The sequence below is a fragment of the Callospermophilus lateralis genome, chromosome 10 (assembly GCF_048772815.1).
Source record: "Callospermophilus lateralis isolate mCalLat2 chromosome 10, mCalLat2.hap1, whole genome shotgun sequence".
Taxonomy (NCBI): Eukaryota; Metazoa; Chordata; class Mammalia; order Rodentia; family Sciuridae; genus Callospermophilus; species Callospermophilus lateralis.
In genome coordinates, this window is record NC_135314.1 from 26,979,582 (window position 1) to 26,992,806 (window position 13,225).

Below are 13,225 nucleotides of genomic sequence, written 5' to 3' on the forward strand. Positions count from 1 at the left end.
GTGCAGCTGGTTCTTTGCGCAAGCAGACCCAAGGCAGATACAATCGTCCTGGTCCTAGGAGCAAAGAATTCTGGAATCTGAAGACAAATGTAGAGCGGTTAAGAAACCGCAAGTAGAGAGGGCTCAGGTGGTGGATGCAATCTCTCAACCAGAAAGTCAGGCACGAAAGGCAGAACAGAGACTCTATAAGGCATCAAGTATTGACCTAAGTGTAAAGGTAGTACTGCAGGAATATCACACTGGATGTAATGAGTTTGAAGCTATTATTTAATGAGGAATTTCATATCATTGAAATCTATTTCTGCCCTGCTTTCACAGTAAGCTAAAGAAATCATGCCATATATGGCTAACCTTCGCAGGTTATCTATCTATCTATTATGAGTAAAGTATTTTTATGGGTTTTTACTGGATAAAAATACTAGATACTAGATTTTTAAAAAGCCTTTATATTTTCATCTAGTATCCAAATAAATTAAAATCCCAGAAATATTCAATTTCAAACATATTCTATTCCTAGCACCCAAACTCTCTTTACTTTCTATCTTCCTGAATTCTAACACAAAATGCAAAAATATTGAAGTCATTAGGGAAAAAAAAGTTCAAATTATACATTTCTAATGGCATATTTCTGGAGAATTGGTAGTATCTGTTAGGATAATTCTAAGAATAACATTGCTTTTAACCTGTTACTGTGGAGGACACATAAATACATAAAAAACATACAAATGCAGAGAAGGTATTGCATTTGTATGCTAAAAGAGATTTGAAAAATAGCAAACCCACAACTTTTAAATGGTCCACTGTTCATACTTTGTAGTAAATTAACTATGGAATTAAAAATATATTCTGTTTGATTCTGGAGATATCTTTTCCAATATAATATAATCTATTTTTTATGTGACTTTCAATAAATGGCAAAAAAAAAAGACACTGGCTCATAGTGTTGTAAATCATCCTGTTTACTTCTGAAGAGACACCTATTCTGATGCAGTTATTCAACAAACATCTAGCTGGCACTTGTCATTTGTTTGCATGTGGCTCCATCAGTGGTGAGGACAGAGAAAATAATAAGACTCCTTCCTTCTGGAGATGCACCGTGTATTTTTAAATATATGCACAAATAGAATATTTATAAAATGAGAAGTAAAATCAGGGAATTAAAAAAAATAGAACTCAATTTGTGTGTCTTAGCTAAGGTCCAAAAAAAAAGACAACTGAAAAATGACTTTATTTTTGGATTTCATGACATTAAAATAATAATTGATCTTGATAATAAAAATTGATCTTGTTTTAAACCAGTTTCATATTCTATGGCATTTATATATAGGTCAAGGGTAAAGTGAGTTTAGACTAGATATTGAGTCATTTAGAAAATACAGAGACATATCACTGTATGTCATGAAATTACAAAATAATCCAGAAAAGGTACAGGAAAATCATCAGGCTCTGATGGTCTACATGAAAAACCAACTAAAGCTTTAAAAAGAGATGATGTGACATCCCACTTTCAGAGCAGGCAAGGACTGATTTCTGTGAAATATTAAAATACAGCTGGATTTCAAACATCCCTGTGTCCTAAGCATTAAACGGGGATGGAACCACTCCTTTTATTTAAAAATGTCTATGAATCTGATTTTCAAATTCCATGACTATAGTTACAAAAATTAGTGAATAAAGCCAATTTCTAACTCTTCAAAGTTAAGCTGTTATGTTTCCCTGTGTTCTTATTTTTTTGTGCATCCAATAATTTACCTGAAATGTTTCAAATAATTACTTTTTGTTCCTTGTGGATTTATGCTTTAAACTTTGTATTCTAAATGTTAAAGACAGAATGTTTTGACCCATTATATTCTAGACTAGACTAGAATTTATAAATCATCTAATCTCTTTATAGATGAAGAAACAGACGCTGGTGCATTTATATTTATTCTTAAAAGCCATAAAGGAGTTGATGTTTAACTGGTCTATCTCATTTTCTTTGTTTCTTTCCTATTGAAATAAAGGAGCCCCACCCTTGACTTTAGCAGGGTCAATGAAAAAGAAATGTACAGCAAGAGATTAGGTCATTAATAGACTTTCAAAATGCGTAGGCATATTATGTCTTAGGTTTATTTTTTATTGTATCCTTACCTTCTTCTTGTCCACTGAAAACCTGAAGCAAATTATGGATGTTTTGGGTTTTCGATAGCAGCTCCTGGTATGTTCCCATTTGTGCTACCCTGCCACTTTCCATCACGACAATAAAATCCACATGTGGCAGAAGCGTGAGGTTGTGTGTGACTAAAATACGAGTCTGAAACACAAAGTATTTTATTCTACAGGTTACAAAACATGGTATAAATAGGGCTGGGGATGTAGCTCAGTGGTGGACTGTTTTCCTGGCATGTGTGAGGCTCTGGGTTAGATCTCCAGAAAAAAACTGAAAAACAAACAAACAAACAAAGGCACATTTTTTTTTTTTTTTTTTTACTAAAGTCACTTTTTTTGGTCTTTAATATTCGCGAGTGTAATTTTTGTAGGTGGCAATTGAACACAGCATCCATACTGTCTCCTAGACATACTGCTAGATCAGGAAATATCTTACAAATGTAATTTTAATCCTTTGATTAGGATACTGTTCAGTCATTAGAAATTAATTGATTTCATAGCAAATTTAAAATAATTTCATATCTGTCACTTCTGCTTAATGTTAGGGTTTAGATTGGGTGTCCCCCAAAAGTTCATGTGTTAGAAAATTTGAGCAGATTCAGAGGTGAAATGATTGGGTTATGAGAGCCTTGACCCAATCAGTGAATGAATCTCCTGATGGGAATTAACTGAAATCAGGCAGGGTGTGGCTGGAGGAGGTGAGTCAGTGGGAACATGCCTTTGGGGTATATATTTTGTATTGGTGAGTGGAACTTCTCTCAGCTTCCTGATTACCATATGAGCTTCTTCCCTCCACCACACTCCTCCATAATGATGTTTTGCTTCACTTCAAACCATGAGGAATGGAATTGGCTATTGACTAAGACCTCTGAAACCATGAGACCCCAAATAAACTTCTTCTCCTTAAAATTGTTCTTGTCAGATCTTTTAGTCACAGTAGCAAAAACCTGACTAAAACATTTGCCTTTTAAAAAAAATATGCCACCGTTAAAAAATGTGTTTTGTTCAAATTACAATTAATAAGTTTTATGTTTTAATCTTTCATATTATTATACACATAAATACAAGTGAATGAGAAGTTTTTATCTTGGGTTCATCTCAGTAAATCAAGAAATTTTTGCATTATTTACTGAAATAAGTATTTTAGAATTTTACATATATTTTCCAGAATGCTATATATTAATAAATCTACAAACATATTATCATGGAATGATTGTGATTATGTAGTCAGACAGACTTTGAAAAATCTTTGCTATTCTTAAGTTGAGAAACCTAAATAAGGTCAATTTAGAGTATGATTTCCTTCATATGTAAAATAGGAGTAATGATAATACCTATCTTAGAGAATTGCTATAAGAACTGATGACACTAATTTAAAGAATCAAACTTGGTAACTATTAATTTCTATTTTCTTGGCCCCGTTATAAAATAATGGAATCATTATTATTGCTATGTTTGTAATACCAAATTTTAAGTAAAATGATTCTATTTTTTTTAAAAGTAGTACATACCAAAATACCATTTTTCAAATAAAGTTAACTAAACTAATTATAATTCATACTTCCCCTTAGAGTAAGGTAATTGTTAATGAGGTAACTACCTTATGTACATACTTATTACTGATACAAAGTTATGCAAAAAATCTCAAAAATGATCATTGAAATTTATCTCTTAAAGGGCAATACAAATTTATCTTTTCATGTGAAAGTCGACTATTTTGCTTTAACTAATAGGCAAGATAATTGGAATAGTAGGCACAGTGCTAAGCAGATTATCCTCCTTTTGACTCCCTCCAGGGCAAAAATGATACAATGAGTACCTTGTTTTTCAAAAGGCCCGAGGACCCTATCACTTTTTCAAAGAGCTGTTTTCCCACGTGAACATCCACAGCAGACAAGGGATCATCCAGGAGGTAGATGTCAGCCCCACTGTAGACAGCTCTGGCCAGACTTACTCGTTGCTTCTGACCTCCACTTATATTCACACCCTGAGTATGGAATAGAAGTTACATCTAAGTGCTCTTTCATAGCAAGGACAAGATAACAACCCAATATGAACACTCAAAACTTTATCAATTATTTCCTAGTCTTATCTCCATCCCATTTCCTAGTTCTACTAACTTGGGCAAATTAACAACTATGTCTACCTCCTTTTAACTACTTACTCTCAAAAGAAGAGGCTACCAATTAAGGAAAGAAGAATTTTCAAAGCTCTATGTCTGAAAAGTTATGCCTGTAGAATATTAAACAAGATATCTGGCTGCCAACTATATACTGACACTAAGTGATCATTTTTAAATTGACACATAGGAAATCGAGAATAATGGCTAAATTACCAAAGCTGTAATCAACATGTCCTATTTTCTCCTGTAGAAAGATTAGTGCAAGTCTTGTTGGCAAAAGGACAACTCCAAGAAGCAAAAGTAAGGAATATACATCACTATGTGAAAATTAAAGTTGACACATACAGCTATGTATAGAGAATTATGGGGTAAGGCACCCAATTCACTTGATTCATTTATGTTTAGTGTTTACTGATCTTATTTTAAAGCTCTCAATGCAACGCAGAACTTAGCCAACGGCCTACAATTGCAAAATGATATTGCTTCTTTGCATTTAACAATCGTCCTGTTACTCAACAGCTATCTCCTCAATATGATTATATTCTGGGGGCTATGCTAGCCCTTCAGACTCAAAGATAATAAGGGAGTTGAGCATGAAAATGTATACATTAAGGAATGTGGTTCACATGTGTGTATTATGTGTGCATTTGTTTGCATGTAATTATGGTAGCCCCTGACTCATATTTTGGGAGAATTCAATAAAGTGTGTAAAAATATTCCTAAATCCAACACTGAGTGTGGACACCGTTGGCATTTGGTATTATTACCCAATTACTCCTCTCTCTAATTAATCTTCTGACATGTCATCACTTATCCTGTAATTATATTACCATCTTGCTTAAATACCTTGGATTCCCACATCTCACTCTTCCATCATCCATGAGCAAAAGCATTTTTCTCAGTCTAAGTGCTTTTATTATGGTATTAATACCCCCTTCTACCTCTCTCCCAATGATGCCCTCAAGTGAATATGATTGACTGAGCAGATTGACCTACCCTTTCATAGTAGACCCCAGGATGTTCATTCTGCTGGGGAGCCCACATTTTTTCTTTTCAATTTGAAGGACATCCTAAAAAGTTCTCTTGGACAGCAACCTCTCTCTCAGTGTATTGAGTATAATGATGTCTTCCCTCCCTTCCCATTTTGCAGAACATTGTTTATTCAGCCCAGTCTCATAGTCTCTCATGAGCCTATCAGCTCCCACCTGATTCATCCTTTATACCAAATACTTAGTGTATGACACCAGATAATGAATAAATATTGGTAAAGACAATTGATTAAAACTGTTGGTAGTGTTTGGCTAGATTACAAATTACTTGAAGGCAGAGTGACAGCTCTCTCACTTACCATCTTATACCCCAAAGCAGAATCAGAGTATATAATAAATTCATAAATGTTTGTGTTTAATTAAAAAATGTCAAAAGAAAAGATCATTGAAAGAAAAGGAAACTCTATAGTCATTGTCTTGGTTATCTCATAAACAGCTGTAAATAGATTTCCTTATGAAGTATTCAATTCCATGTTTGTTTTAAAATACATCATATCACATTGAGAAAAAGCTAATTAAATGAATTATAAATCAGGAATTATAAATAGTAATATCATTTAGTTCCTATATTAAATCAGTATATCCAATTTTGAATTTTTTCCTTTTAAAATTCTTTATAGTTACATACAATCAGATATTCATATTAGGTTTGACGTTAACAAATAACATCAATCCTAATGCGCCCACTACTAGGGCTAGACAAGGTTTTAGGAAAGAAAAAAGATTAGGAAAACAAGGGCAAGGTATAACAGCACCAATTCAAATAGATCAAGGAACAGACAGACATGGGTTGGATTTTCAGAAAGGGCCACTGAGACAATAAAAATTACTTGGCTGATGGCTCCCAGCATGTTTTTTAGTATGCACTAACAAGTTTGAAGAAATCACATTTCTGCATGATTTTAGCTATGGCATCATTTTGATCAGGGATAATGAAGATGCCCAGAAAAATCCAGGGGGTTGAAAAAAATCTATTTAATATTATTGAAAAATTAAATCTACAAAATAGCAGACTATGAAGGAAGCCAGTCTTATTTAGAAAGTCAATTTTGGTTCCTCCTGGATTTTATAGATTTCTACTTCCTACAATTTTGTTGCATACCATATTTTATTTATCAATGTATAAAATTGCCTATGCCTGCTCCCTTTTCAGATATTTGAAGTACTCAGTAAAGACTATTTATTCATCCTTATATCCACATGGATTGTAGACCTCAAAGATACTTCCACATTCATACTTAAATGAAGATTTTTGTTACTGGTCAGGGATAATAAATTATTTAGGGGTTCATACTTAGTGATCTCTCTCTCTATATATATATATAGAGAGAGAGAGAGTCTGAAATACTGAGCAGAGTAATGACTATTCATTAACGCAATGTAAATAAAATAGAACAGTGAGATGATTAGGAAACAAGTCCCTTTTAAGCAGGAATAAGCCAATGTAGAGTAGGCACATTAACAAGTGTCATCTCAGAACCTCCATAGAACCAGAGCTTGTTGCTCTGACGCTCCTATCCTGATTGACCTTATACAGAGAAAAAGAAAAATACAAATCTCTTTGGAAGGAGAACAGCATTGTGCTAGGAACTAAAACAAAAATGTTGACAATCTAGTTGGGAGACTTTAATTCCACCCCCATGGATACTAACAAATGAATTGTTTTTTAATGTTGCTAATTATAAATAATTTTTTGCCCTTAATACTGCCATCTTCTTCACAGGAATTCTATAATGAGTTTTTAAAAATTGTAGTTGGATAACTCTCCAAGACCTCAATAAAAAGACTATTAACACTTTATTAGTATAGCTGAATGCTATTTTATTCCTGCATATGATAAATTATATTTTCCTTACTCTTTCTCCAATCTCAGTTTGATCTCCGTTCGGTAACTGCTCCAAGTCAGGAAGGAGAGCACAGGCTTCCAATATTTGCTCATAAAACTGCTTCTGCATGATGGAGCCAAAGAGAATGTTTTCTTGCAAAATGCAATTCTGAATCCAGGCCTGCTGGGAAACATACGCCACAGAGCCCTAAAGAAAGAAAGAAGTAAAGGAATATTCTTAACAAGGAAAGAGGAGAATTTGCATGCACCACATTAAAGTATATACAGTCCATGAGTTCTGTGCATGCACACACATATGTACACACACATACAATTTTAAATCTAGGTTATTTCCCTACATGTAAACATACAGATCATTGTATCCTATTTTAAGATTATATCTGTTTATTAGCAGTCCCTTCAAGTGAGTTAATTTGTGCTTTTTACTTACTTTCACTTTAGCTTCCATCACACTTATATGTCTTTATTAGGACTTTCTGGAAGCAGATGCTAAATGTGTTATTTTCTAGGTAACAAGGTACCACTGACGGAATGGCTTAAATAATAGGAATTTATCTCCTCACAATCTGGAAGCTAGAAATTCAACATCCAAGTGTCAGCAGGGTTGGTCCCTTCTGAGGCCTTTCACTTGGGTTGTGGATGATGGCCTTTTCCCTGCTTTACATGGCATTCTCTTTGTGTATGTGTCTGCATTCTAATCTCCTCTTTCTAAAAGAACTTCAGTCATATTCCATTAGAGTCCAACCTAATGAGATTATTTTAACTTGATCAACTCTTCAGAAATCCTGTGTCCGAATGCTATCACATTTTAAATTACTGAGGATTAGAACGTCAACATACAATTTTGGGGGCACACAATTCACTCTATAATAGAGACAGAATTTGAGGTGCATATTGTATATTGTATATTGGGGCTCAACCCAATGGAAAGAAAGCAGAACGGAACAGTAGGTAGAGGGAAACGTCATACTGTCTGATTCAGGCCTGATAAAGCTGTGGCCAACCTTCCAGAGCTTTGGAGGAGTGTTGTCCATTAGTTGTCCCATGTTAGACTGAAAAAAGAATAGGATCTTGGGCTGGGTCAAGGCCAACCCTGATGGAGCTGATACGCTGACCATGTATTTCCACAACAGGCAGCAAGTCCTTTTTAAAAGGATGTACTGATAGCACACATGCATGTCTTATACATTGATTATTACTCCTGAATTCATTTTTTGATTATTTATGGCTTGAAATGATCCCTAAACATGTGGCAATTTAGTCCATCAAATGTCCTCTTAACTAACCCTTCTTTTCTGGAAAAGAATCTATAATATTTGAGCCAGAGACCCACCTTTCATTCTGACCCATGGATTCTATCCAAACATTGATTTTGGAGTATCTTAAACACTGCCCGCTCTACAACAATAGCAAATGTTTAAAGTACTTTCTGAGATAGGCATATATGCAACTATTAGCCTTTTGATTTCAACCAACCACTTTAAAGATCAAAGATTAACGTTTAATTCTTCTTTGTTGAGCATGTAAGACACAGAATGGCTTTTGATCAAAAACAGTATAGTTCTGATCTGACCTGATCTTGAACACAAGAGTAATTGCTCTGGAATTGCATTGTGAAGTGAATAATCTGAACTTTGATTAGAACAGCCTATGAAATCAGCCCACAGGTGAAAAATATTTTGAATGCTTGTGGCATATTAAGCAAGTTAAGCAGAAAAGAGAATAAATTAAAGAACATAGGAGAAAAGATTGAAGAATATGAAAAAAACAACATAATTTAAAATAAAACCTACATGGTCTCACATTGCTATTACAGGGATTAAAACTGGCTAATCTGTTTTTTACAAAGATGTAAATGTTTTCTTTTATTGTTATTATAATTATTATTTGCCTCTCACAAAGGAAAATGCATTTTGCTTCACACATAATAATGAAACTACAATTGAATTTTTGGTAATGCAAAATGATCTTCAGATCTCTAATATTCTATCAAAGAACACTGAATACTGAATATTCTATATGAATGACATCTGATGTGAGCCCTTGATACAGAATAGGGGATCCTAGAGAGTCTTAGAGTTTGACTATTATGATATAAAATATGCCTCAAAAAAGTAATCATACTCTGAATGTTACACACAGAAAAGCACTTTTTTTATTTTATTTTTTGTACTAGGGTTTGAACCCAGGGGCACTTAGCTACTGAGCCACATTCCCAGACCTTTTTAGTTTTTATTTTGAGATAGGGTCTTGCTAAATTGCTTAGGGTCTTGTAAGGTGCTGAGGCTGCCCTTGAATTTATAATCCTCTGGCTTCAGACTCCCTGGCCCTGGAATTATGGGCATGAGTCACTATGCCCAGCTCACAAAAGCACTTTTTTTTTTTCCTCCATGGTCCTGGGGATTGAACCCATGGCCTTGTGCATTCAAGGAGAATACCCTACCAACTGAGCTAAATCCCCAGCCCTAAAAAGAAACTTTTTAAACTCTAAATGTTAAATTGGTCATGCCATTATAATGATCACTTAAATAGTGCTTATCAATATGATACTTATACATTTGTGATAAAATATTGGGGAAATAATTCAGAGTGTAATATGTCAAATCCTGCGATAGATCCAAAATAAATAATTCTGAAGATAAAGCAACCACTTACAGAGAGAGCTTATAGCTTCTATCTCGGACACCTACAGTTTAAAAAAACAGGTGGGGGTCCCTCTGCTTTACTATTCACAATGGCATTGATACGGTTTCTTTTATTACAATGAACATGCTTTTTAATTTAAAACACTCAAAAATGTCAGAAAGAATCCCTATGTCTTACCATAAAAACCTCAACAATCAAAATGAAAATAATGCTAGTCATTAATATTCATAGGGAGCCAGCTGACTGTACCATAAACTAACTAGGTCTTGGTATATCCTCTCATTTTAATCATTACCCCAGGCCTTTTTCTCATTGTCATTATTAATGCATTATGTAAAACCTAGAATTGATATAATTTTTATGTTTATCAATTCCTAATTCTTTTCAAGATCAAATAAAGACTACCTCTTCTCTGATTCTTTTTCTTACCCTTCAAAACAGAATTCTTTGTTTTTTTTTCTTTGCCGTTGTTGTTATGTGTGTGCTTTCATTCATTTTTAATAGCTTGTCATAACTGACTTTGGTATTTACCTCAGTTGACTATGATCTCTGAAAAAAAGAGGATCATATCTTGTTCATGTTTGTTACTCTAGTACTATGCTATGGATGCATAGTATGTGCTTCATAGCTGCTTATTGAAAATAGCTGAAAATACTAAATGAAAATGAAATTACTATGATCCTCTTTAAGTTTGCAAAGAACATTCATTGGTCCAAGAAAAGTTACAGATATCTTGAACTATAGAACTCAGGGCTGAAAAATGGTATACTGAAAGTTCAAAAATAGTAGTACTTATTAAGTGTAATCTTATCTGAAAAAATCATAGGGATTATATTTGATCCTACACTAGGTAACAATAAAGCTTAGAGAAAACAGAATAATACAAGTTAAGTCATAAAGACTAGAATCAATAAAGTTTTAAGGATATGAGGAAATATATGTTATGAGGAAAGAAAAAGGAGTTGATAGAGTTGATTTTTTCCAGGGAGGAAAAAAAAAGTAAGGGTAAAGAGGAACTGGTCTCAGATGCATAAAGTTTCTCCCTTTTTAGAGGTGAGAAGGAGGAACTGGGCTAGTATTTTACCTGAGGGTTAATTAGGTTCAAGGAAAAACTCACAGGGTAGTCTAATATTTCAAAACCATTAAGAACTTGTTGAGACAGTGTGATGGTGCATGTGTATAATCCTAGAGACTCAGGAGGCTGAGACAGTAGGATCACAGGTTTAAGATCACAGCCTCAACAACTTAGCGAGGCCCTAAGTTGAATTTTTATCTACTTCTAAGAGTAGAATAAATATCTGAGAATAGATTCTTTATAATTCAGTGACTGAATATTAAATATAAGCTATTAATATCATTTATTATTTTTTCTGAGGTTTCTTTTAGGCCACAGATACCACCCATGAGCAACTAGCTAGAAGACTTCTTAGAAATGGAATGGCCATAATTACTTACGGAAACTTGTAATGAATGGTAATTAGAAAACTAATCAAATTACAGTATAAATCACATTCATTTCTTTATAATTGGTTGCAATTTGGTTAATATCATCAAGCAATTACTATAAGCATTTATAAATGATTTGCTGAAGAACTTAGAGGACAGATCTCTGTTACTAATCTATCCGTAGCTAATCGATTTTTATGGATATTGAAATGTTTGTTATAAACTAGAAATACCCATTAAATTCTCGAATCTTCAATTTGATTTGATAAATTCTTATTGAAACTAATGACAAATTGGTTATGGCCACTTCTACAAGATTTTGAAAGAACACATCGGTGCTACCTTTCTCTGGACGACTCCTGTAAGCTTCTGCATTTCCCCCAGGATGGCAGACAGCACAGAGGACTTCCCAGACCCAACTTGCCCGACTATTGCCACCAAAGCTCCTTCAGGAATCTTCATGTTCAAGCTGTATGATGAGAAAAGGGGAGAGGTGATGGAGGGATTTTTCACATTTTTCTACAAACACTTAGGCTTCCAAATTGCAAAGAACAGGTGAATTGTAAAGTCCTGAGAGAGGAAACAAACAGAAAAAAATCACTAAGAAAATGAAAGGTACAATGAAGGGTCAAAAAAATCTTATTCACTATATTAATTTGTTAAACTCTAAAAAATGAAAGTTGACATAATTATAGAATCTGATACTAAAATAATTTTTCAAATGTGCCTCAAATCAAGACTTACTTTTTTAGTACTGGAATCCCTGTTTTATCCCAGGAGAAAGAGGCATTAGTAAACCCAATGGCATGATCTAGGAAAAAAATAAATAAATGCAATAATGCATTTTGGATTAGAACTGATTACCTTGAGCCCCGAAGTCTAATAAATATTGAAGGTAATGAGTAAGTGCTGACCTCCTACGTAGTTTGTTTCAATATTTCGAAGAGAAAGCTCCTCAGAGTTGAGAAAGTCTTCCAAACGACACAATGATATCCTTGTCTATCAAAACAGACATACACAGGATCTATCTGTTGTTGAAGCAAAATGTAAACTAAAAAGCTCTTACTGTAACCTACAGACTGAATAAATATTTTAGATGCAATTTCAAAATATTGATATAAATAGAGCAAGCATAGTTTGAATTGTTTTAATGATATTAACAAGTTCATCCTTAAAGAGCAGTTTCAAGGGTCAAAGATCAAAACACACATCATCTTTTGAAGGAAGGCAAGAAAGGCAGCAGTAAAAATTCCTATTATTGTATAAAAATATAATTAATCAATAATTATAGAAATATTAATTTTCTACCCTTGTTGAGGTAAAATTGATAAAATTACATATATTTAAAATGTATAACAGTATGCTTTAATATACCTATACATTTTAAATGATTTTCACAATCAAACTAATTAACATACCCATCACCTTACACAGTTATTTTTTCTCTATGTAATGAGAATGTTTAACATCTACTCTCTCAGCAAATTTAAAAAATATAAAATACATTATTATTAATCAGAATCACCATGCTGAATATCAACTCTCCAAAACTCATTCATCTTACAAAAAGTTTGTACAGTTTGATCAACATCTCTCCATTTCTTTCCTGGCACCTCCCAACCTTTTGTAACCACTCTTCTACTCTGTGCTTCTACAACTTTTTTAGATTTCACATGTAGGGGAGATAATGAAGTATTTGTATTTAATGTGTCTGGCTTATTTCACTTAGCGTAATGTTCTTCCATGTTTTCACAAATGGCAGGATATCCTTCTTTCTTATGGCTGAACAATAATTCCTCTGTATATGTGTGTGTGTGTGTGTGTGTGTGTGTGTGTAAGAGAGAAAGAGAGAGAATATGTGTATGTACCACTTTTTCTTATACATTCATCTATCAATGGACACTCAGCTTGTTTCTATGTCTTATTGGTTGTGGAAATACTGTAATTAATATGGGAGTTATTACTGAG

At 33.6% G+C, this 13,225-nt stretch overlaps 1 protein-coding gene across 1 annotated transcript in view; it reads right to left on the reverse strand.

Annotated features, from left to right (window-relative positions):
* LOC143407775 (multidrug resistance-associated protein 1-like) overlaps positions 1 to 13,225 on the reverse strand; it is an 89,427-nt gene that overhangs the window by 35,961 nt on the left and 40,241 nt on the right. Inside the window, exons 10-15 of the mRNA XM_077110388.1 lie at positions 12,172 to 12,256; positions 12,002 to 12,068; positions 11,600 to 11,726; positions 7,176 to 7,352; positions 3,968 to 4,135; positions 2,131 to 2,293 (exon numbers count right to left, since the gene is read on the reverse strand). Coding sequence (XP_076966503.1) covers positions 2,131 to 2,293; positions 3,968 to 4,135; positions 7,176 to 7,352; positions 11,600 to 11,726; positions 12,002 to 12,068; positions 12,172 to 12,256 — 787 coding nt within the window. The remainder of the gene's footprint in view (positions 1 to 2,130; positions 2,294 to 3,967; positions 4,136 to 7,175; positions 7,353 to 11,599; positions 11,727 to 12,001; positions 12,069 to 12,171; positions 12,257 to 13,225) is intronic.